The sequence below is a fragment of the Anabas testudineus genome, chromosome 4 (genome assembly GCF_900324465.2).
Source record: "Anabas testudineus chromosome 4, fAnaTes1.2, whole genome shotgun sequence".
Taxonomy (NCBI): Eukaryota; Metazoa; Chordata; class Actinopteri; order Anabantiformes; family Anabantidae; genus Anabas; species Anabas testudineus.
In genome coordinates this window covers 3,431,468-3,456,116 of record NC_046613.1, presented here as the reverse complement: position 1 = coordinate 3,456,116, position 24,649 = coordinate 3,431,468, and the positions used below count along the sequence as shown (strand labels likewise).

Below are 24,649 nucleotides of genomic sequence, written 5' to 3'. Positions count from 1 at the left end.
GAGTTGGAAATACAGTTGTTGTGGATTTCAAACATCACTTTAGCACCTTCAAATGCAATATTGGCTAGCTCTTCTTCACTAGAAACTCCAGCTAGTCTGTCATAAAAAAGTTTCACAGAGTTTCCTTTATAAATAAGAGTGTTGAGAAAGATAACAAATTCTTTGATATCCTTTTCATGACATTTAAAATGTTCACTTAGGAGCTTTGAAAAGTCAGTTTGGAAAGATGTTTTGTGTTTGTCAGGATCATATGGATCTTCTGTGTGGCAGTACTAATATGTTTAAATGTTTTCTTAAAATAGCGTACTATATTTTTCCTATCCTCTAGATTATCTGTGTCATTGAAAACTTGCACAACTTTCTCAAATTCATTCCAAGCTAATTCAATATCGACCTCAATGTTATAATATTGACTTGCCCATTGGTCCCATTTCTGCTCTACATGATATTCGTCAATCTTAAGATTTAGATTTTTAAATTCTTCGAGTAAAGCTTTTGTTGGATCTGGTTGACCTTTCAATACACTAATGATACATTTTGCTAAGCCTGTAAAGTTATTTATATATTGTCCAACAATTGGTATCATCCCAATGAAAGGGCTTGTTGCCGATGCAAATTTAACAATGTAATCACCAGCAGACAATAACTTCTTTGCTGTGGAGCCTCTTTTCTGCAGATGATGGACCTCCTGCAGATGATGGACCTCCTGCTTGTTGCAGGATGAAGGTGAAGTCATGCTGGAGAGGAGCGGAGAGAACAACATCAGTAGCAGGAACAGCAGACCAGGAGACGCCATGGCTGACAACAAGTCAGTAATAGTTTGTTTAATCAACCCTGTTTCATAGTATTTACAAATATATTACAGTATAGTATTGATTTGCAACAGAATATGTTTTGAAATGAATAAACTTGGAACCTTCTCATAATGTAATAAGTCAAACTACACTAAATAGTATATCTGGCAAGTATCTAAATGTTGATATTGAATGTTTGAGTAATATTTTCTGGCATCCTGTTTGTTTTCCACCAAAACATAATTTTCTCCTTGCAGCTAAACCCTGTTGTTAAACACTTCTGCTGTGTTTGATGCCTCTCAGCTTAACAAAGACTGGTAGAATGTCATAGTATGTAGGAGACGCATCCTGTTGTAATGACACATATTTAATATAATAACCACTAAAATCATTGATTTTAGTGGTTTTTGTGATCATGATCATATTTGTCTTAAACAATAATGTACTGATCATATACATATTTTTTTTCAGAAATGATTCAAACAGCAGGAGGTTGTTTCTGATTAATAATTATCAACTTTAAAAAGCATTAAAAAGCTAAATAAACAGATCTCAAACCTGGAGGCAACTGAAGACAAGATGTGTCTGTGTGGTTTTCAGCAGGATGGTTTGAAGCCTGGTGAGTTGGTTGGTGGGTAGGTTGGTTGCAGGGATCAGTGTGGGTGAAGCCAATCTGGAAGTTGACTGCGTCTTAGAGGAAGCTCGATAGGACAGTTGTTTTTAAAGGTAGATGACAGGCCACGCCCTCTTGATAGTCAAATTATTAACGTGTTTTTGTCCTGGCAGGAGAATGATGGAGACAGATGTTGACCTTGTATAGTCTGAATGTTCTGTGAACTCATTTGACTCCATTAAAAGGAAAAAGTAATTACCTTAGAAAGACTACGTGGAAGTAAAGCCACTGATCATCTGACTATGCCGTTACAACTGACTGTCTTACAGTAAATTTTACAGACAAAGTAGCAAAAAATTAATCAAAGTGTCACTATGTTGAGTAAAATTGAAACTAATAACATTAAAGTCCTAAGAAAGTGGAGCAGTTTCCTAAGAATTATTCCTTGATAAAACAAAATCCTAGTAAAATGTCAAATTTATTCACAAAGCATCACATTTAGTCATTTGGCGACTTTAATACAAGTAAATGTAACATTTTCGTCCTTTCTCTAATTTTGCGGTACTTAGTATTCAGTACTTGGTAAAGTGACAATAAAGAACAAACTAAAAATGCGTTATCCTACCTGATCTACACATCAAGCTTTTTCTCCACTTTTGTCACATTATTAATAACCCAATTTAATGCTCATTCTATCATTTAGGGTACATGTCCACTCCATGGGCTGTATTTATCATATTTACATTTATTTACTTAAAGCAATGATCTGTTTTCTATTGGGCCATATTTCTCCTTCATTTAATACAAAAAAGTCAACAGATCCTATAATTTATTTTGCAAAAAAATCTATGGTCACTGCTGCAATTTTCTTTTTTTTTGTTCAACATAATGATTAAAATAGGAGAAGGGTGTTTTAAACAATTTTGCGTATTCATGTCTTCTTTAGATGGTATATTAACAAATACGTGAGGAAAGTACATAAAAACAAGAGTTGATCAAGGTAATGTGGCGAGAATAGAAAGGTCTGCTGTTAGCATAAGGTCTTAAAATGGCCAAAATGTCAACTGTGTTAGTTGACAGGGATTGAAATTATGACAATGTTAGCAATCTTTTGTCAATTACATATTAACTCCCTAAAATTGTTTGCATGTTGTATTAAACAGCGTGATTTGTGTTTTTTGGTAGATGGGTTCATCTAGCTTGGAGTGATGTTAATCCAGAGAGAAGTGCTGCATATTGACTTAAACACAAAAAGTGGCATGACAACAAGAGAAAGACTGCAGCAATATTCAGAGTCAGAAATGCAATTTCTATCTGTTTTGTACTAAGCTGCACCAGTGGGTAAATACAAGGTAAATAAATTCAAAGTAAAATTGATTTCTGTTGATCGACTATGATCGTGGCTCTGAACAAATTGATGTTGGATGTTGATGTCTGCTTGTTGGTATGTTGGACATCACAGGCTGTAGTGAGACAATTTTTTATAAATGCCAGTATCTACTCAGAGTAGTAGTCGGAAGGGTTGCATTTGTGTGTATGTGTTGTGAAGCACCGACAGTAGCCACACAGTGTTGGCCAGCAGGTACAGAGAGAGGAGATGATGTGAAGAACAGAATCAAACGCCTTCAATGCTTTGATGAGTGATGAATTGACAGCAGCTATCTCCCAGTGAGAATGTGGGGAAGCTTCATGTCAAACACAGGGCAGACATACGTCTTTGTTCTGTAAAATTTAGTACGGAAGCAGAAAGGTTGTTGCTCTGGTCCCTCTGAGTCCTTCATTCTTGTCTTTGGTCCTGTCTCTGTGGTTCTGACTCAGACGAGCCTTCCTGATTCAGGTTTTGTGTGGACACGAAAGGGAAAATCTTTACATTTTAAACACATACTCACTGCTATTTGGGTCTATTTGTGACCTTAAGTCAGTTTACCTTCCATTTTCCTCTTTTTTGTCTTTGCAGCTCAGTGTGGGTCTTTTCTGCACTGACAGAAGTTCAGGGTTGTGTTTTAGTTTCATAGCATATGAACCTTAGAAGACCTGACTTTTATAAGCTTGCATATGTCTGTGTGTGTGTGTGTGTGTGCGCGCACATGTAGAGGAGTACACAACTGTTGGAGGCAGTGTGTATAAGCTGCAAGATCTGTTTACTTGTGTGTGTGATATGTCTGTGTGAAACATCCATAACAGTGTGTTGGTTTTTTAACTACTTTGTGTGCTAGTGTTTGCTTGCAAATGGCAATCTGAAATCACTTAACATCACTTGTGTAGCGTAATGAAGGGTGAATTTGTAACTGAAGAATGAATAGCATTTACTCATATCATGTCTATAGCAAGCATTCCCGTTGACAAGCACACATTACATAAGTTTACCTTAAAAATTTTGAAGCACAGTAGATAAAAGCTGTGTAACAAAACCTAAAAGATCCAATGAAAGTGAACCAGTGAGCTGTTTTATTCTGCTGACACATGAAGTCAGCTCATAATTTTTCCTTCAGCTTGTGAATAAGACTAACACTACAACGGTGATAAAATGTTGACATGTAAGAAGTTGGTGTGATGCATGATCTCAGTGTGTGATGCAAGTGTTCTAGTGATACAAAACCACTGTGACTTTATGTGAATAACAGATGTTGTTTTACTTTGTAATTGTGATTTAAAGCTGCAATAGTTAATGAATTTGGCCAGCTTGAAAACCAAAACAAACTGTAAATAAGTAAAAATAGTGATAATTATTTTTGAGTTTGTCACTATGAATTCCAGCTTCCATATTACACACAGTCATATGGTCTATTCAATAAAGAAAATGTTGATCATTGCAGCTTTAATTGTCTGTGACACATTAGAATATTTAGCCTAAATAGCTCCCATGAGCCTGAATGTAAAGAAATATTCCTTTTCTTCTTTTTTAGTGTGAACCAACCTAAAGCAGCACAAGTTCTGAGGGTCTAGAAATACCAAATTATCAGAGAAGTGAAACTAAATGATTTGATCAGGACGGCTCCAGTCATTTTAAATTAAATTAAATTTAATAAATTATAATAAGACAATGGATTAGACAGTTGAGGTCTTCCTTGTGGTTTTTTTAAGAACCTGTTTGATTGAGAAGCAGCTGGTTGATTGTGAAGAGTTGTTAAAGATAACAGCAGGATGTTTGAAGAAGTGGGTCAGTTGAATTGTAGATGTTTCTCAGTATAGAAATGTTTGTTTCTATTTCTAGTTGAATAGAACTCAGGAGTGCTGCTCCATCAAATGTCAAATGAACAAAATGATTGTTTTTCATCTGAGCACAAAAAAACACCAATGTGAGAAGGTCACTGTATGAAAGACACATACAACATGAATGAATGTGTGAGTTAGTTTGTACTTTACCTTCCAGTTGAGAATGAGTCGTGGCGCTCATGGTGTCCTGTTTGAGTTTGTCATAATAAAGAGGATACTAGACTTGAAATTGACTTTGTCTGGTGTTTTCCCATATATGAAAGATGGATGTAATATTCAACAGGAAAACAGATTTACATTAGAGCTGGACCCCAAACGCTCTTATTCAATCTAATAATGTATATTACGAAGAGAAGTGTGTAGAAGGTTTTCACCCTGTACTTTTTACCAACACTGAATCATGGCCAGTGTAATTAGTCTTTTTCCACATTGATCAACAGAACGTGACAAACTCATGTCCAAGTGGAAACAGACCTCTACATAGTAATCTAAATCAATTACAAATCTCAAACAGAAATTATATACAAACGTGGACAACATTGTTGGTATTCTTCCATTAAAGAAAGGAAAAACCCATAAAGGTCACTGGAATATGACAAAAGTAATAATAAATAAAAATGTTCTAAAAAATAACTATTTTGTTGCGCAACCTTTTGAGGCTGCTCACTGCAATTAAACAATTTCTGTAACTCTCAATGAGACTTCTGTCCACAGGTATTTTGGTCCACTCCTCAGTTTAAGGACCCTATGTACCTGCAGGTCCAATGACAGCTCTTCTCCAAATGTCTTCAGTCTATATTTTTTTAGTCTGCACCTCCTTGTTGAATTTTGATGGCAGCAGGAGAACTTGATTGAATTGATGTGGGAGAAGAGGTGCTGTCTGTTTCTCTGTGTGTTTATACACAGTAGGTGGTGCAGTGCAATTGTAGTGCTCATTTCAACCAAGTTAGGGTTTGTATTAGAACCTCCTCACAAACATTTTTTTTTAAATTGCAGATGACATTACCATGCCATCAAACTGAGACTGCTCCAAAATCAACACTTGATAACTGTTTTATCTGACAGATAATGAGGTAACTCCTAATTGTAAATGCTATATTTTTGTAAAATCTCTTAAATTATAGCTGAAAGTCTACATTTAATTCATTCATCTTGATCTAGACTTACAGTAGTTTTATTTATTTATTTATTTTCTATCTCAATTTATGGTTTGTTGCTCCTCAAAACTTACTGAGACAAATGTAGACCAGATACTGACTTGGAAAACCAGTTTCACTTGACCATACAGTATGTTTCTTATCGTTCAAACCTGAACCACAGCAGAACAATGCAGCCAAATCACAAAAAATTGAACCTTTTTTTCCACTGTCTCACACCGATTAACAGGTGGAGCTGCAGGACGCAGCGGACCAGGTAGTCCAAGATTGTTTCTGTATCATCTACAGTAAGTACCACATAGTTAGAAAATAGCCACAGAATTGTTAATCCCTGTTTTTCTTCAGACTTTGCTGCCATTTAAAGGTGAAGACCACATTTCTAGACCCATTAAAAATAAACTTAAATATCGAGGCTGGCACTCTGATCACTGATGGAGAACTTGTGATAATAGGAATAAATGATAAAGACAAATGCTGCCAGAAAGTTTATTACATATTATAGATTAAAGAAGCAGAAGAAGAGATGAATACATGTTGTAGAGATCATTTGGTTTAGATTCTTCCTTTGATCAACACCTCATGGAGTGGTGAAAAATGATCCTTTAGTTGGGTACTCCTGCAAACAAAGACACACACATTCAGTATCTTCTTCCACTGAATCACAGGACAGTTTGTAAATGAGTTCAAGATGTGCTTTAGTAAACTGTCACTGTCTGACTTATGCTCACTTCCAAGGATCCAGGCACGTGCTTGATGATCAGCACATCATCACTCAACTCCCCTTTTCCCTTCTTCTTCCCGCAGATGTTTCCTATCATAACAATGGAAACTACCAACACTGCAGCTGCCACACATGCTGTTATTAACCCTACCATGTTGAGGTTGATTACAGCTTCATGTGGAGCACTTTGGTCTGCAGCCTTTAGCAGCATCAACATGTTGAGGTTGATAACAACTTCCTGTGGAGCACCTTGGTCTGCAGCCTTTAGCAGCCCCAACATCTTGGGGTTGATAACAGCTTCCTCTGGAGCACCTTGATCTGCAGCCTTGAGCAGACTGGCATCAGCGTGCAGTGCAGAGTGAGGGAGAGACTGAGGTTTCAGCAGGTGGGATATATCTGAAGACAAGATGATCAATTATAACTTTTCAGACACACACTGAAACTGAGTTAGAGGTTCTAGTTGTCTATGATGTCCTGGTCCTGTCTAATGGTTTAGTATCTGTACCTTCCAGACTGAAGAGGAAGATGGCGTCATCTCCTTTGATGAAGTTTCTGCTTCTCAGTCTGCTGTGGGTGATGAAGGTGCTGGTTCCATAGCCTGGACCTCTATAATAAACGCTGCCGTCAGAGTCAGTCACTTTGGAGCCCACTTTCCTGGGATCATCCCAGAAGAACTCAGTACCTGAGAGAAACAGGTGAACAGTCAGTCTCTGATTGACCACCTCTAAACTCCAGTCAAGATTCTCTTACCATCAGAGGACTTCTCGTTAGGGTCGGTGGTGATCATTTGGTGCATATTCATCTGCTGTCTGATGTCCGACTGTTGATCCATCAAAGCCATGGTTGCCATCTGCCATGGACACGGCCACTTGAGCTTCTTGTCGTTAGGCCCTGAGGTCAGGTGCAAGTAGAGGGCCATGTAATCTGGATTGCTGCTTAATCCATTGAGGTACACACCTACCTATAGAGCACAGAGCAACATGAGGTCAAGGTGACATCATCACGTCTCACTTCAACAATTATCCAATCAATAATCCAAAACAGAAAATGGCTGTTTCTGGCACAGAGAAATAAAAATAAGTCTTTACCTGGAAGGAGTAACCTGCAGTAGACAGGAAGCGAGGGCTGAAAAGTTTTTTTCCTGGTGGTGTTTTGGCCATTTGGCCCTTGATGTTGCGGATGTGCCAGATGTGCTGAGGGCACTTTGTGGACGACAGGTTAATGTCGTCCAGAGAGAAGCCTCCTTTTGATTGTCTCTTTCCCCTCACGCCCTGAAACACCACACGGGCCTTCTTTGTCACATTTAGATCGACGTTATGTAATTCCCAGGAGCCCTGGACACCTCCTGTAATAAAATAGAATTCACAAGTTGTACTTGAGAAGTGAGAGAGCTGCAGTGCAAAGTGGTGCAGTCTACATGCAGCTTTTAAATACATTCATGTTGCTGCTCACAGCAGCTTTGATTAAGTAAAATTAGCTTTTCATTTAATTAAGGTGTTTTTTGTATTCAGTGTTTCATTTGTTACCTGAAATGCTCTTGAAGAGCTTCAGTTTGCCATTGGCGTTGGCCTGGTCGTACTCTCGTACCCAGATATTAAGAACATCATCAGCTGCAGCAGTGCTATAGAGGAAGAACTGCAGACACTGGACTCCAGGTTTGGGGTAAAGCCAGCGACTCTCCAGGAACGCTTGGTGACCAGGTTTAGCAGAGGACGTGCTGAAGTGCATGAAGTAGCCTTTTCCTGAGTACAGAACATATCAAAATAGCACAGCAAAGAAAGATGAGTGAAGATCACCTCTGGATGGTGAATAACTATCTTCCAGAAATTCAAATACCCATCAGGTTTTCTGGCAACATTAGATACGTGAGCTGTCTCCACATTCAAGAACCTACTGACTCTGCGTGGAAAGTTGTACTGCTAAGACTTAGAACATGTCCTGTGTTCATTATGGAATACAATGACAAACTAAGGCATTGGGGGCCCTTAAAAAGGTTTATAAAGGTTTATACTACTTCAGGGTTGTTAACTGTGGGATAGAAGAACAGACAAAGAAGAATCATGTTCTGCTGTCTTGAAATATCAAGAGGGAAACATCCAAAACTGCATCAAGGGCTACTGTGATGTCAGAGGTATTAGAAAATAAAAGAATATTTATCCGTCCATCCATCTATCAACTATACTAGAAGTCAAGGTGGACCACTGTGTTGGTAGTCACAGAGTGGCAGAAAACTTCTTACTCTTTCGAGTAATTTAAATCCACCAGTTACCATAATCTGTCTTTAGACTGTCACAGGAAGAACATGCAGACCTTTGTGCTATGTGCTATCCAAAGTCAAAGAGGTCATGATTCATATCCTTTTCACTGTTCTTTAATGTTTTATTGAGCACTATCACACGAAAGGGGGCACTGTTGAGCTTAATATTGGCATGGCTGTAATGTGTTTGTAGGTACGAGGACGCAGGTCGAGTGCTGAAGATATCAGTCGTGCTGATATTTAGTACAACAGTGCCCCCTCTCACGTGATACTACTAAGTTGATGTACATTTGTTATGATGGACTGTCACCTTGGCACTGTCCCATGTTTGTGAAGTCAGTTTTAGGTCCTCCCCTCACAGAACTGCAGCGTTTCCACTTTGCTTTCCCTGGTCCCTGAATCGTCCCACAGATATTGTCCTCTTCAAAGTCGCAGCTGTCCACAAAGGTAGAAGAGCTGGCTGTGGAGAGAAACTGCTGCATTAAGGTGAAATATCTAGTTTCATTTGAATGATTTCAGCTGTCTTCACCAGTAAAAAGCCTAAAATGCTACGAAAGATTCTTTCTTTTTTTTTTTTTTTTGCATAGATTATTGAGGTTTTCAATTTGTTTAGCAAAGTCTGATATGAAATCACCACAGACACTGAAAACAGGAACAGAGCTGTAGTATAAAAAACATCCACTCCTTATGTAGAAAAAAAGGCTCATTCTATGCTAAAGAAAACACAACTATAGTTATTTCCTTGTGATTTACAGTGTAATGAAAACTTAATTATGAATTCCATTTTCCATTTCTGCAAATAGATCCCTCTGAATCTTATGGACCTGCATGTTTTTGGAACAGAGAGACAACCAGAGGACCCACGCCAAGCAAACTCCACAATCAGATCAAACCCCAAACCTTCTTTCTGTGATGTCACCACACCATCATAACTACTGCTCCACAGTATCATATTACAGTATCTGTAGTACATGTAGCCTGAGGCCTTCCTCTGGTGCAATGACGATATCTTGACTCATTATTATTATAGTCGTGATTTACAAAATGACTTACTGCAGTTGTAGAGGCGGTTAAGTTTGGTTAGGTCACTGGCGCTGAACCCCATCCTCTGACCAATTACATCCATGAATTGGGGGATCTTGGTGACAATGGTGGGCTCAGAGCCAATGCTGAAGGACGTCTTGCTGTAGTGCATCACAGAGCCATAGTCATAAGGAACACCCAGAGCAGTGGACACTGTGTCATCATGTTTCTTAAAGTTGTTCTTCTTATCTGAAAAAGGCATAGCAATTACTGGATTTCAGTCTATGGATGATGCAACAATTATCTGTGTCTCATAGTGAGAGAAAATGTGTATAGACAGCCTAAGGAGCTAATAAAGCTGATTTCTTAATGTATTAGTTTACTGCATGAGTATACACCCGGGCTATTTTCCTAATATACATCACAGATGCAACTTTTATGCAACTCGGGTGATAACGTTCTCAAATATATGGGATTGTTTTAGATATTGAATATCCCATACCCTAATAAAGGAAATGTATGAATGTGTATAAAAATGTGCACGATAAATTTGTAATAACTGGCAAAAAAAGTTTTTTTTACACACAAATGTACTGTAAAAAAAACTACGCTAATGTCCAGAAAACCAATAGTTTGACTTTATATTTGGCTAATTCTCCATAAGAAGATGGGCCTTACATTGTCAGTGTAAATTAGAACTAAAAATGACCAAACAAAAACAGTTTTACTTAGTTTGTACTTGTTTCAAGAAAGGAAGGCTATTATAAAGTATAACCAAGAAATAGATTGAAGATCTAGATTTCTTTAAAAGATGTACACTATAGTCTCCTGAGACTGAAGACCTGGATCCAATCAAGGCTGAATATACAGTGGCCCAAGTGCACATCTGTCCAAGAAGACAAGTACTTAACAACTGTCCTTGAGAAACAGATGCTTCACTGCCCCTGAATTGGCTGCATTGTTAAATAAAACATGAGAGAAAGCTTCTAGGGTTGGCAAATCAGAAGGTCGCAGTGAACTTTAGATGACAGGAACCAAGTCTTGTGGTTTTTGAAGTGTTTAGATCCAAGCAAAGGACAAACAGTACAAAGCTCAGAGATAGAGCTCATAAAAATGTGCCTTCCTAACACTATCAGTGATGCATGGAGGAGGCAATGTGACAATCTGGAGATGCTCTGTTAAAGGGAGAGTTGGTTTTCTGCATTTTGTGCAAGGCCTTCTCAATCAACATACTAATCTATCCTGACGAGGCATATGATTCCCTCTGGGCAACAAGTGATTAGTGGTAACTTCATTTTGCGGCAAGGTTGTGTAAGACCTATCTGAAGAAACAAAGTAGCTACTGGAATACTTTCTTTGACAGCTTTCACAAAAAGTCAGGAATTCTTTACCAGCTTGGAAGTTGTATACTATACTATTGTCAAGTGAATCCACCCAAGACAGCAGCATACTGATAACAAAACCATAAAAGAAACAAAATGGAATCTTACCTTAATTCCTTCATAGATCCCTGCTATAAATTTAAGGCTCATTAAAGATGTAGATGAAATTGCAGTAATATGTTACACAGCACATCTGTCTTCACCGAGCTGCACAGTATATGTCAGAATGATGATTGTGAAACAAATGATGGAGGATGTCAAAGAGTGCAATGTTTAGCTGCTGTGGCTAAATGTCTATGAAAGTAAGAAGACAGAATTTTGTCTGCTGGAAAATGAAGCTCAGAGTGTAAAGCAGTAATTCAAAGATTTACTCATCAGTATTACCAGGTTCAATTTGATCCCACATGATGTCGACATAATCATCGCGGTCAGCTCTGGACTGCTCGTGCCAGAAGCCCAGAGCATGCAGGAATTCGTGCTCAACAGTTCCTAGACGATCACAGTTACTACCAATAGACAGCTGCTGTTTTCCCACACGCTGGTTGCCTACAGAGGAGAAACATCTGCAGAGAGGAAGAGTGAGATCTAAGTCTGTCTACACAGTCTTCAAAGACCTGGACAAAAAGATGATATTCACATGATAAGACTCTTTTAATTGCTTTGCTAACATGGTGTCCAGCAGCCTTTACTGTCTGTAGCCACATCCTAGTCTTAAAGTAGATAATGTTAATGTAGAAGAAATGTGATCTCTCATGCTAATTCCAATCAGAACTCTGTGTGCAGTATTTAGATTGGCTGGAGACTTTTTAAAGAGTTATGAGAAGTAACAAATACATGGACTACTTTTTAGCATCACCTTAAGACAGGATGCTCCTAATGTTTGCAATATTCCTCAGATGGAAGTAAGTTCTAGCGATTTCTTTTACGTATGGGGTAAAGAAGATATCAAAGATAACTCAACACAATGGAAATTTATAGAGTGCTCTCCTAATAATATTACCTAAGGAAGACATATACGTGAAAAGACTCGCTTGTTCCTCTGTACAGCCAGCACACTGTGTAGTGGGTGGGAGGGATCTGTACTATGACTCTAAATTCAGACTGGAAATCTTCATACTGGTTATTCCAGTGCAGGTGGTAACATAATTGTTTTGAATCTACTTTTTCAATGATTTTAGAGATAAAAGGCAGATTGGATATTGGTCTATTATTGGCTAAATCCCCTCAAGTTTTGAGTAGAGGTTTGACTACAGTGATCTTAAAAGCCCCTGGTACATAGCCTGTTACTAAAGAAGTAAAGACAGATCTAATCTAATATGGACATGCTGATGAAGGTAAAACATCTTTGAGCAGTTTAGCCAGGGTAGGGTCTAAGAGATTATTTACTTATTTAAATTACTAAATTTAATTACTAAATTTAATGACACTTACTAACATGATCTGAAGCAGTCATAGTAAGAATAATGTCTTACAAGTGAATCTAGAGCTGTACATCCAAATTCATCAATACCAGTTGCATGGAGCATTTCATATTTTTTTCTTAAAATGTTATGAACTTAATTTGTAAAAGAAATTCATCAGTGAATATATAATATTCAGTAAAATATGATGGAATTAATATTTACTTAAATTTAGTAACACCATTTTCATCTAGTGTAGTTGAATTTCTGTTGAAGCCTATTGCAGGATTCAATAATTAAAAAACAAACAAACAAACAATTAATCAATATCTTAAATATCAAGGTATAATTTGAATTTTCTCTGAAAAAGCTTGTGATTGGATTGTGATTGCAGTTTAGCTGTATAAAATGTTCAGGAGGTGTTGCACTGCAAAGTTGGGTGATAATATTCTCTAGGCCAATGATTATACATATGTGACCTTTTTCATGTTACACACAATAATTTTGCTGGTTATCTATATGATAACATTAGTTTGTGTTTAAAGATTTGCTGGATGCTGCTCACCCGCTGCCGTTAAACACAGAGATGTAGTTCTCCTCTCCTTTCCATGGTTTGAAGTCAATGCAGGTCTTCAGTCTGTACTGGTCGAACGCCTTCAGTATCACTCCCTTTGCATTCATTTCTACATGTAACAAAGCAAAGGACAAATGAACATAAAGAAGCATCCTAATAACATGATCAGTCCTGAGAATGGGGGTTTCCATAGCACTGTGTCTTACCCAGACTGTCCTCCAAGTAGTAGGGAACAGTTGTTGGCCAGCGATACTTGTCTCCTAGGATAATGTTTCTGGTGAATGGCTGATGGGGATGAAGAGAGCAACAGATACAATAAGAGATGGACAAAGGAGAAACAGAGCACTTGAACTAGCTCACATTAAGTCAATTATATAACTGTATCCATGTATTTTCTAATTTGTTAGCCTTGTCAAGCAGATAGATGAGATGTTCTCAAAGATAGTGATATCAGAAGACATCACCAGCTGTAAACTGGCTGTTGTATTAAACTATGTATTAAACTAATCTAATTGGGGAATTGGAAGCATTCAGTGTTTGTTGGTCTGGAGGTTTCTAACGTCAATTGGATTTTTACATGATTAAAAAACGTTATGTAAATGAAAAAGTATAAGTGTGCAAATATTTAGGCACACAGTACAACCCCCAAATATTCAGATATCAACAGTTTTTGCTCTCTGCACATACTTCTTCCAGTTTGATATCTCCCTCCAGCAGGTCCAGCCCAGCTCCTTTTAAAAGAAAAATTGTACTGGTTGATAAAAATCCTTAGACACATAGAAGAAAAAAGATAAAGCATCTACAGACCTTCATTAATGTCGACAATGTCCCAGTCACGACCTTCATCAACGTCAATTTCTGTAGAAAGAACAATCAGTAATAATGGGATTTATTAGAGAAACTAAAATAACACAATAATCAGATTGTATCAGTACTTGAGAAATTATGTTATTTCATAATCTCCAGTACCACAGTAACAATGCTAAATGTGTTATACATATATTAAAGCATTACCTTTAAATGCAAAAATGATACTTATACTAAGAGTTCAAATAACCCCAAGTGTCTGTTTCTGCATGGTAACCTTTCAGTCAAAGTACTTCATATAGACATCATCATTTTGTTTGTTTTTTGTTTTTTTGCTGGATGCTGAAGACATATTGATTTGTAAAGGGACAGTGTACATTATCAAACATTTCTGTAAATGTACCAGGCTGGATTTGAGACCAACAGATGGATATGCGGTCAATGTTTTGTTAGGACCACACCTTTTATCATTTTTAAGACCCAAAGCTGAAGCAAACAAAAGTCATTTAGAGTTATTATTGTTAAAAAAAAATTAATAAGACACACCTGAGTAACAACAAACACTTATCTTACTCACCTGTTTCACTTGATAGCCTGGCTGCTGTCTATAAAGCACATGTGAAGGGACAGTAACAAAATTAAACGGTGAAATTATTTATGTATTAGTAAAACTAAAGGAACTGATATTCTACCTTCATTCCTATAAGAGACAACAAAAAGGCAGTGCAGATTTTTTAGCACACAATATTTTGCATCTACTTCATATGTGCATATGTTGCACTTACCAATCCCAAACCAAAGAGCAGAACTAGAAAACTGTGTAACATGATTCCAGCTGCAGACACACACTCAGTGGAACACAAGTGTTTCTTCTGCACTATATAGCTGAAACTGTGAAAAACTGCAACTGGATGTTTTTCATTAGGTGTGAAATGATGACAAAATTAAAACAAGATTGACATCTGATATTAAAAAAATTCCATTTTTTTTCACGGTTTAAGATGTTGCCACGCAAGACCAGTTGATGAGGTTAGATAAAACCTTATGCAAAACAAGTGTGTCTCCTTTATGATGTAAATGCTTTTGCTTGCTTTGTTCTTTTTTTCTTTTTCTGTAGACTGACATAAAAGCAAGCTATGGTTAATAAATAATAAAGAAATAATAAATTATTCGAACCGCTTGTCACCTTAAGAATTGCCTTGACAGGTTAACAGTCTATCTCAAGACTGATATAAAGAGACATTCACACACACAGTCACACCTATGGGCATGCATGCCTTTGGACACAAATGTCACAGAGACATTGAGTACAATAACGTGTCTGCATGTGTGCACACATATTACTGTTCTCAATTGTAATCAATATTACAGCTTTAAACTGACTGCTTAGAGTCATCACCAAAAAAACACCAACCGTTTCCAGTGAGAATAGAATAAAAGGTATTGTGTTTAAGGAAGGTTGAAGAACCTGACTACACATATAATCTGACATGCTGACAAGCCTTAATTCACTAGTTATCTTGATAAGCCTGTGTAGAGCTGTACTCAACGCTCAGTATTGGTGGATGCTGGAATGGTCACATCTGCTCTGCATTCTGAGCATAAACAATACAAAAACCAAAACCAACTAACCACAAAAAAACAGGAACTTTGCACCTTGCAAACAACCTCAGAAAAACAAGCATCTTTGAGTGATATCTGCAGCACAAGTTAAAAATGCATGGGTGACCTAGCGAGTGTTTTGATGTCTGCACATCATTTACATGATCTCAGCTATCTGAAAGGGTGGCAAACATGGTTTGTTTCTGGTGTATGTTCAGGAAATCAATTTGTCTGACAATGCCATGCTGTTTAACAACATCATTTAATCTAACGGCATATTAGCACACAGGAAGAGTCTAATATTCTAATACGCCTACTGCTGCATGTCTGCAACACCTGCATGTGGGGAAAAGGTTGTGGGCGCAGTTAAGAGGAACAGGAAATGAAGATCCTGTTTTAGCAGCCGCCTTTGTGACCACGGTCACTGCTGCGTTGCCTAGAGATACTGGATCTGTGACAAATGGTGTGAATGGCTTTGTAAGTCTAGTTAGTGCAGTCTGGAGAACCAGCTTCAAGTGAGTCAATGTTCTTCTGTGTCTGTCCAAGTCACTTTCAGTGCCTCTCACTCAGAATCATTTAGAATCCACTGTTCAGGATGGATTCAAATTGAAATCATTCTTTTTCCATGTGTTTCACATCAATGTGTGCCAAAGCTGATCACAGAGTAGCTACACTGACTTCTTTCTTATGATATCACTATGTAATATATTAACTAGTGTAAAACTGAACTGTTACCATCCTCCCTGGTGTTTTACCATTGAGCAAACATTTAATACCTGAATCTCCTCCTCTGAAACATATCCACTCTGATTCTGGTTTATGTCAGTTGGGCAAAATTAACATCACTAGAAACGTAATTTATTCAACCATGATGTTTTATGGTTGTACCCTTACTGTCCCTTAATGTGTTAACTGTCAACTTGATTACTTCTTAACTGTCATAATAATGTTGTTTTACTAATCTTTATTATCATATATTCTTCTGTGTGTTTTTCAGTGCTTAACTACGTCAGCATACTTTGAGCTACAGAAACAGTTCAGCAAATGTCAGCAGTGTTTTTGAAGTTTCTGCAACTTTCAGCAATTCTTCAGGAATAAATTTACCATTAGAGCATTCACAGTACAGGAAATGCTTTTTTTTTACTCAATTGTTGTTGTTTGTACGATTTGCATCATTGATAATAGTGTGAGTATGGAGCAGAGACAGTGTGGCTGTGTTGTGTTTGTCTTCCTGTTTGTTTGTTGCACAAATGAGCAGGACATCCGTGGGACAAAGAGCCGGTTCAGCTCCAGGTCTGATCGATGTGGAAGGTACAGCTTTAGTAATGCTCCATAGAATTTTTCAGCATATTTTTTTTTGGATGGTAGAATCAGGACAGCAGGCTTATCATGTGCTTAGCATTTGAACAAACCCCATCTGATCCAGCAGTTGTTCTGTTGGCCATAGACAAACCTACATGTACTGTAGCTGCAGAGTCACCCAAGCACATGAGCTCATACTCTGGTGTTTCTGGTCTGCACTATTTGTCAGTCAAAGCGTTCATCCACACATTTTCACTTTCTGGTGTTGTGTCCTCTAGCTGTTACATGGGACGATTCGTCTCTATGTCTCTTGACTAGTTCTTACACATGTATGAACACAGCTAGACCACAACACTTCCAGGGTTTAAGCTGTACGACAGATCTAAGCTTCCATCCCAGGCTTCCAGCAGATTTGGATTATATGCGTTTACCCAGCAGTCCTTTAGATCACACTTCAGTATCACTTTGATGGATTTCGTCACCAAATGCAGGCATTGCTCATGCTCTGCGAGTGTCAAACCACATCGAGTGAGGAGCTGCTCTTAACTCAGGGAGAATACGTCAGGTACATTCATACATACATCTCTGCTTTCTTTTGGTCTTACTATCATTGTCCTTTTGGCTGTTGGCTTGGGAAACCCCAAATGGCAATCTGCTCGAATGCATTTGAAACCTGGCTTGGAGTGGTTTCTGCTGTGTACTTGCACTTCTGTGCCTTTCTTGTACAGCTCAGGTTGTGTGTGTTGGTCAGGAAGCTGAGCCGTCATGTAGTTGGACACAAAATTACACACTGTTCGATCATCATCTATTTCAAATACAGGTGCACCTTCTACCCACGCAACACAATTCTGAAACTGAGTCTTATAAAATGATCTACAACTCTCCCGAGGACAGAATTTGATTAAATCTCTGAACAATGCTTCAACACATTTATCAAACATGCGCATGGCTTTAACAGGATTGCTTCTCAATATGTCCGTTTTATCTGTCCAGCTAAGCTCATGAAACTTGACTTCTTTACGCTACTCATGTTTTATTGCCTCAGTCACTTCAGGCCAAAGCATTTCTGCTGCTGAGAATGTGCAAAAGACTCCCCAACTGTCTGATCATGGCTAAAAAATCCTTTGTTGTTTTCTCACAGCATGCTGGCGTTCCTCTGAGTGGCTGCATGAATTTTGTGGTAACTTAATATTTAGCTTTAAAGAGCAACTTCCAAATTTGGGGTTCAGGAAGAAAGAGTAAGACCTTCAAACCATGTAAAGATGCAGTAGGAATCTAACTCTCTACTTTAAAACCTGTGAAAACAAAAGTCACTCAAAGAAGTTATATTTTCTCATTGAACCTAACCTCGGTTACCACAGACTATTTCCATTACAGCTTCAGAGTTGCAAAAGCTTTATTGGAAAATGGTTTTAAAGGTTCTTTAACTTTAAGATTCTTAAATATCACAGTAAAGTCATCTTTTTCAGAAATATTGAGGAAAATTTTAAAAGCATGAATAATGATAAAAATCCATCTAAGACACTCATTTAAACTGAGTAGTTAAGTCTCAGATATGCTGGGAGTATACAGTAGCTGCTCCTGTTTTCTGTATGAAGGACACTGATAGGCTGCTGAGACTTAGGCTGCCTCCTCAGCCCTGTCTGCTTCCCTCCTGGATTCTCTGCACTTTGCCCCTCCTCTGAACTTTGGACATTGTTACCTGTTTTTCAGTGAGTTGTTTTCCCGCCATTGATCAGTGGTTTTCTTTGGTACTTTGGTTTCTTGGTTGTTAATTTGTTCCCCGCCATTTTGGTAGTTTTATGTTGTCACTTTGTATTCGTGTTTCCTGCCTCCTTTTGTAGTGTCTGTGACACCCCCCTTAATTCCCTGTTTTTGTAGTTTTTCCTTAATAAATCCTGTTTCAGTTCATACCTGCCTCGTCCCCTTCCCTTAATTCATTACAGTTAACACTACATATGTTTTACATGACACAACATTTGTCCATAACACAGTTAACACAAATGAATGAAATGTTTAATGTCAATAAAACATCTCAAAAGTCATTAAGCCTTAAGCTTGGCAATACATTACTTTAGCACATTAACGTGGTCTATTACAGAAACATCTAGTGTAACAATCAAAATAAAACACTGATTTACTCACTTTTTGGTTGATATGAAATGTACCCTAAATTATAGAATGAGCCAGGTAAGTGAAAGAGCTTGTTACTGTGTGGAGGTTAGTGCCAGTGGACACGACTTCAGGATTCATCACAGCGAGCGGACATCGCTGGATAGATTTGAAAAGGCCACTCAGAAGCAACCTGACCTGTGAGGAACTATGAGTACTGACAGAACACGGTAAACAGGAACCACAGGAGATCCAACGATATGGTTCCATAAAGTGTTTAGAAAATCCCGGGTATTCAGACTTTACTTTATGTGTTCAAATGCAATTAAATGGTTCTTTTCCAAAGGGGCTGGTTTAAATGTATAAACTGCCATAATTCAATGTTCTATTCTGTGAGTATATGTGTCTCATCTTCCTTTATGTTTCCTTCAAGTCTTCACAGACATGAATGGAGTGATTTATGGGTTACAGTTAAACTCAGGTAATTCATGGGAGTTCAGCTTATTTGTATTGTAGCTATATAACAGACTAAACAGAGATCTTGGCACCGTAGCCAAAATCATAGCTCTCACTGGTCAGTCTCATATCCTGGTATTTAATGAATGAGTAGGTCCTCCTGTCTTTTCATCTCCCATGTAAGATTTAAATGTGTGAGATAATGTTGAAACAAATACAACAGTAGCAGCAGAAACAAAGCAATTGTATGTGTGGGCTACAAGTAGAAAGTGAAACATGTATATTACAGTTCCAGTGTAACCTCATGGTTCTGATGAGCTCAGTATTAAAGATGCTTCAACAAACACTCTCGCTCCACTTACTTCACACTATGTTCTGTTGATAGTCAACAATACAAAGATGCAGGAAAACACAGTTTAGACAAAGAGAAAGTTCTGGTGAGATGTTGATCAAAGATGTGTTCAGATATGTTCGGCCTGTTTCTGAAATCCTAATAAAGTTCTACTGATTTCAATGTTGATTCACTGGGAGTCATTTTAAAAGAGTCCGTGAAGAATCATGGTTTACTTTGTAAATCTGTTGGAGATGTTGATGTTCTGTGAGTGGATCAGTCCATTTTGGTGTCCTCTCCTTGTGTCAGAGAACAAGTGACAAAGCTGCAGCAGCGTTTCTAAACACACTGACCTTGAATGATCTTGAGTTGTTTTCTGCAGCATCAGTCAAGTGTTGTATTCAAAGCTGCTCTTTACTTTGTACGTGTAGTTTCCATGTTGCTGACTTCAATGACTGAGCAACATTGCAGCTTGACAAACGTCTCTGCAACTGTTCAGCAACTCAACACAACATCAACATCTGTCTTCAAATATTTCTCTTTAAGCTGAAAAAAAAAAAAAAAGATTTAATTGAAGTTAATGTTCCCATAGCTGCTGCTCCACCCTTCAACACCACAGCTCCTATTTACACGTTTTCAGAACTGGCAGCACAGTAGCCAATATTATACTGTAAAATTAAAAGAGCTTTAATGAAGCTACAATGTACAGTTTGGAAAGGTTTTTTTAAAGACAGCTAAAAGCTGTTATTGTGTACTGTAACAGGAAGAAACTGGCTTAGAGGAAACCTTTGCTTCACAATACAAAAATACAAAACAATAGAAATACTCCCCTGTACACACATACACATAATGTAAAGAGAGGTGCTGATGAGAATGATGCAGCTCCTGTATGTACTGAGTGAAGGAAAAGAAACCACGTGACCTGAGCACCTCAGTAGTTTAGAGCGTCCTCTGCTGGACTCTCTCTGTAATTACATTCTCTCCTAATCCAGTGTGAAACTGATACTGACATAAGACACAATACAAAATACTGTGTTTTAGTTCTGACAATAACATTATGAACATAAAACCACAAACAAAACAGACAGGACAGAAAGTGTTTCTCTAGAGGAACTGGTGTTTTGTTTTTAGTAGGACACCCTCATCCTCCACATCCAGCCTCACTCAGCTGCTTTTAACATCTGGCAGCACCATCTTCATCCTTCAGCCTCCCTATGCTGTATTTAACATCATGCAGCACCACCTTCAGCATCCACCTTCACTCTGCTACCTTTAACATCATGCAGCACCACCTTCGTCCTCCACCTACATCCACTATCTACAGTCTCTAACATCCACTCAGATATCATCCACCTTCAACCTTTGTCTGTCAGCTTCTACCAGCTCTCTTCAGTCGCTGCCTCCACCCACAGATTCCAGCAGTCACCTGTTCAAAGTATTTTCTGCAGCTTTTCCCGTCTGATCATTTCAACCTGTGTTTATTGTTCAATGAACCAAATGTTCTTTGTTTCTCAGGTGTTTCCATGTTCTGAATGAGTGAAGATCACACAGTCGTCAACAGGAACCTGCATCATGTGGAACCAGGACTGAGCTTCATTTAAACAACTGTTCTTCCTCCTCTAAACTGAGACAAACTCACACCAAGAAGATTCTTCATCATCTCTCCTCAACTACACCTGACAACAACATCTCAGCAACGTGAGTTTGTTTTTGTTACAAGTCATTTATGGAGTTTTTTCTTATTAATTTCAGTTTCAAGCTGATCAAGAAGTTATTTTAGATCACATTAAACTTACCATAGTTGTGTTTCTTCCTCTCTGTCTCTGTGTCTCTGGACCTTTCTACAGGGATCCTCAGCTTCAGAGCTGTATTGTACTGAGTGCAGCTGTGGACCAACCAACCTGCTCAGTGTTTTGTCTGCTGCTGGTCTTTGAGATCTGAACCTTATGATGTCAAGTGTCTGAACACAACTGCACTGAACTGAAAATGTAATAAACTGTAAACTGTTAATTATTTTGTGTCATATATGTCAATGAAATATCTGAAATTGTTCTAAATTAAATATATTATTATATTATAACATTTCCTTTGAACAACACATGATATATTGACTCTGGAGTGTGATGTAACCCAGAAATAACAGCAGAATATGATGTGTTGGAGAAAAATAGATTCACACAAATATCTACTCTTTCATTCATCACCTGTTACCTGAAATTAATTGATCTTTTTTTTTTTACAATAAAATGTAAATACTGAAACATAACTATATATTAATGGGACTAATGTGATTGGTAAAATAAAATATTAATATTTAATTTCAATCAACAGTAGAAATGGAAACATGTACATTACAGTTACATTGTGACCTCGTGGTTATGATGAGCTCAGTGTTAAAGAGTCTTTGACAAACATGATATTTGATATTTTCCTAAACTAAAAAGATAAAATAATGTGTTTTTAAAAAAAGATTTCAAACAGACAGTGAGTTTTCCTGCCCACAGGAAGCTCATTCTACACTTTGATGAACAAAGCCTTTAATCGTCCTATGTCACATTTACATGCTATAATGAAATTGGTCCTCTGCTTTTAACCCATCAGTCGGTTCTGCTTATTAAAGCTGAATGAAACATTTAATGAGAAAAATAAATAAGCATCTGTGTCTCCAACTACCGATGGCCAAAGCTCACCTCATCACTTCACAGCAGCGTGGGAGCTAGTGTGGAATGTCTTGCTCAAGGACACACCTGGTGTGTGTGACAGGGTTTGAACCCCAAACCTTCTGCATCTAAGGTCAACAATCTACCCATTGAGCCACCAGGCCGCAAAAGAGTGACTCTGGTGGGACTTGAACCCACAACCTTTGAATATCAGCTCAACTGTTTAACTAGAAGTCCAATGCGCTATCCATTGTGCCACAGAGCCCCATTAATAACAACACAATTTAACAAAACAGCTGTATTGTTAATATGAAACCTTTCTCTTTGTTTTACTACCCTGAACAGTAAGTACACATTTTTCAAATGTCAGTTGTGTTATAAGTAGCAGTACTTAGTATCTTAGTAAAGTATCACTCTGTGACATAAAGTAGAAATGGGAAGGTCAAATCAAATTCACATTCCCCTATTTATAAATGCAATGTCAAAGTCCAGCATATTTAATATAAGTATATAAGTATTGTTGTGTTTGAAATCACATTAACCATAACAAATGTGGAGATATTGATCATTGGTATATCCTGCAGAGACCAAGAAAAAGATGGTTGAACTTGTTTAATAATCTCAGCAAATTCCTGTTGACTGTGATTGAATCCAGTGCTAACACATGTTCTCTTCAACAGATATTTAACTAACTTACTAAATAAAAACATGAAATCTACTTCTGTTTAACTGAAGAATAATTCACAGCAACTGTCTGACACTCAGACAATAAATGTAATTTATATAAACGCATAAGTGAATTGCCTTTAGCCTGAGTTGTGAGCTGACACTTATTGTTGAGTCAGTCAGTTCTGCTTATTAAAGCTGAATGAAACATTTAATGAGAAAAATAAATAAGCATCTGTGTCTCCAACTACCGATGGCCAAAGCTCACCTCATCACTTCACAGCAAAAGGGTGAGAGATGAAAGAAAGAGATTGCATGTGGGTTTGAATGGAGATTGCAATCTAATAAACTATTTATCATGCAGCCATTGAAAGAGGTGTGTATCCATAGTAGTGTGTGCACTATAGTGTCTAAATACTGCCAATTTCTAAAGATAAAATCATTACTGATAAAAATAAGCTGCTGTCAGGCAGCATTTTATCAGTAAGTTCACAAATCTAAGTGTGCCTCTAAACAACAGCCATATTAACACTGAAATCATTTTGAATTGGTGTCAACATTGCTCCAATTGATGTTTGACTTTAAAAGTTGTTTATTTGAAAGATTTTCTTAACATCGTGTCAGTTCTTTCAACAACTGCTCAGAATACACTACATGAAAAGAGACACATCAGGTTATCACCAAGCAATTATTTCAAATCAGGGCTTTCCTGTATTGATGAGCGCTTCGTCAGAGACACAAATGACTTGCTCTTTGCACAGTTTTCAACATCGTGGAAGTTCACACATACACTGCCTCTTGTGGGTAGAAGGTGCACCTGTGTTTGAGGAAGATGATGATCAAACAGTGTGTGATTTCGTGTCCAAATACATCCCAGCAGAGCTCCCTGATCCACATACACAGTCTGAAGACTATAGGAAAGTCACAGAAGTGCAAATGCATCGCAAAGACCACTCTAAGAGTTGTTTCACAAGTCTCAGCTCAGGTTGACCACCTTCCTTAGTTTGTAGCAGCTCCTGGATAGATGCAAGTTAACACTCAGTGGGTTTGTAAAATGTCTCAATGTGATCAATGAGTCCAGTACAGTGATACAAAAGACTGCTGGGTAAATGGCGACAACCCTCATCAATACTTGATGCATTGATGTGAGCTTGATTCTAAATGTCTATTCTTGTGTGGTGTATCTATCTTTGTATATCATGAAAAAGGAGTCTGGCCTATCAGAGTACCTGAAAACGGTCATTCAAAGCTCAAATATGGACGACATCAGTGAATGTAGTGAAATCATGAAGGGATACACAACAGAAGTAGCCCGGCTAGCTCAGTCGGTAGAGCGTGAGATTCTTAATCTCAGGGTTGTGGGTTCGAGCCCCACGTTGGGTGCTGTGGTTTATCCTTCCTCGTTAGTATAGTGGACAGTATCTCCGCCTGTCACGCGGAAGACGGGGTTCGATTCCCCGACGGGGAGTATATACACTTTTGGAGCAGCTCAGGTGGTAGAGTTCGTCTACTGAATCCAGGGGGAGTGGTTCAGTTCCCTGTTCCTCCTGGCTACTCGCTGAGGTGTCCTTAGACA

At 38.0% G+C, this 24,649-nt stretch overlaps 1 protein-coding gene and 3 non-coding genes across 6 annotated transcripts; 2 read left to right on the top strand and 2 right to left on the bottom strand.

Annotated features, from left to right (window-relative positions):
* Positions 1–6,252: 6,252 nt before the first annotated feature.
* LOC113152793 (meprin A subunit beta-like) lies at positions 6,253–14,792 on the bottom strand. Of its 3 annotated transcripts, none has more exons than XM_026346234.2 (15): positions 14,730–14,792; positions 14,522–14,549; positions 13,945–13,995; positions 13,825–13,868; positions 13,344–13,422; positions 13,129–13,246; positions 11,548–11,726; positions 9,812–10,030; positions 9,069–9,218; positions 8,028–8,243; positions 7,590–7,846; positions 7,252–7,462; positions 7,007–7,183; positions 6,509–6,897; positions 6,253–6,396 (listed from the first exon to the last, which is right to left on the bottom strand). In XM_026346234.2, exons 1-15 carry the CDS (start codon positions 14,769–14,771, stop codon positions 6,358–6,360), a joined length of 2,199 nt encoding a protein of 732 aa, XP_026202019.1. In that variant the 5' UTR covers positions 14,772–14,792; the 3' UTR covers positions 6,253–6,357. The 3 variants fall into 3 exon arrangements, with proteins under 3 accessions (XP_026202019.1, XP_026202021.1, XP_026202020.1); XM_026346236.2 differs by having other exon boundaries at positions 6,751–6,897; XM_026346235.2 differs by lacking the exon at positions 13,825–13,868 and having other exon boundaries at positions 14,730–14,787.
* Positions 14,793–22,580: 7,788 nt separating this feature from the next.
* trnar-ucu lies at positions 22,581–22,672 on the bottom strand. Its single transcript is given in 2 exon segments — positions 22,581–22,616; positions 22,636–22,672. It is a non-coding gene; the product is annotated as a tRNA-Arg (tRNA).
* A 1,711-nt stretch (positions 22,673–24,383) lies between these two features.
* trnak-cuu lies at positions 24,384–24,456 on the top strand. Its single transcript has one exon. It is a non-coding gene; the product is annotated as a tRNA-Lys (tRNA).
* Positions 24,457–24,470: 14 nt separating this feature from the next.
* Positions 24,471–24,541, top strand: trnad-guc. Its single transcript has one exon. It is a non-coding gene; the product is annotated as a tRNA-Asp (tRNA).
* The last annotated feature ends 108 nt before the right edge of the window (positions 24,542–24,649 follow it).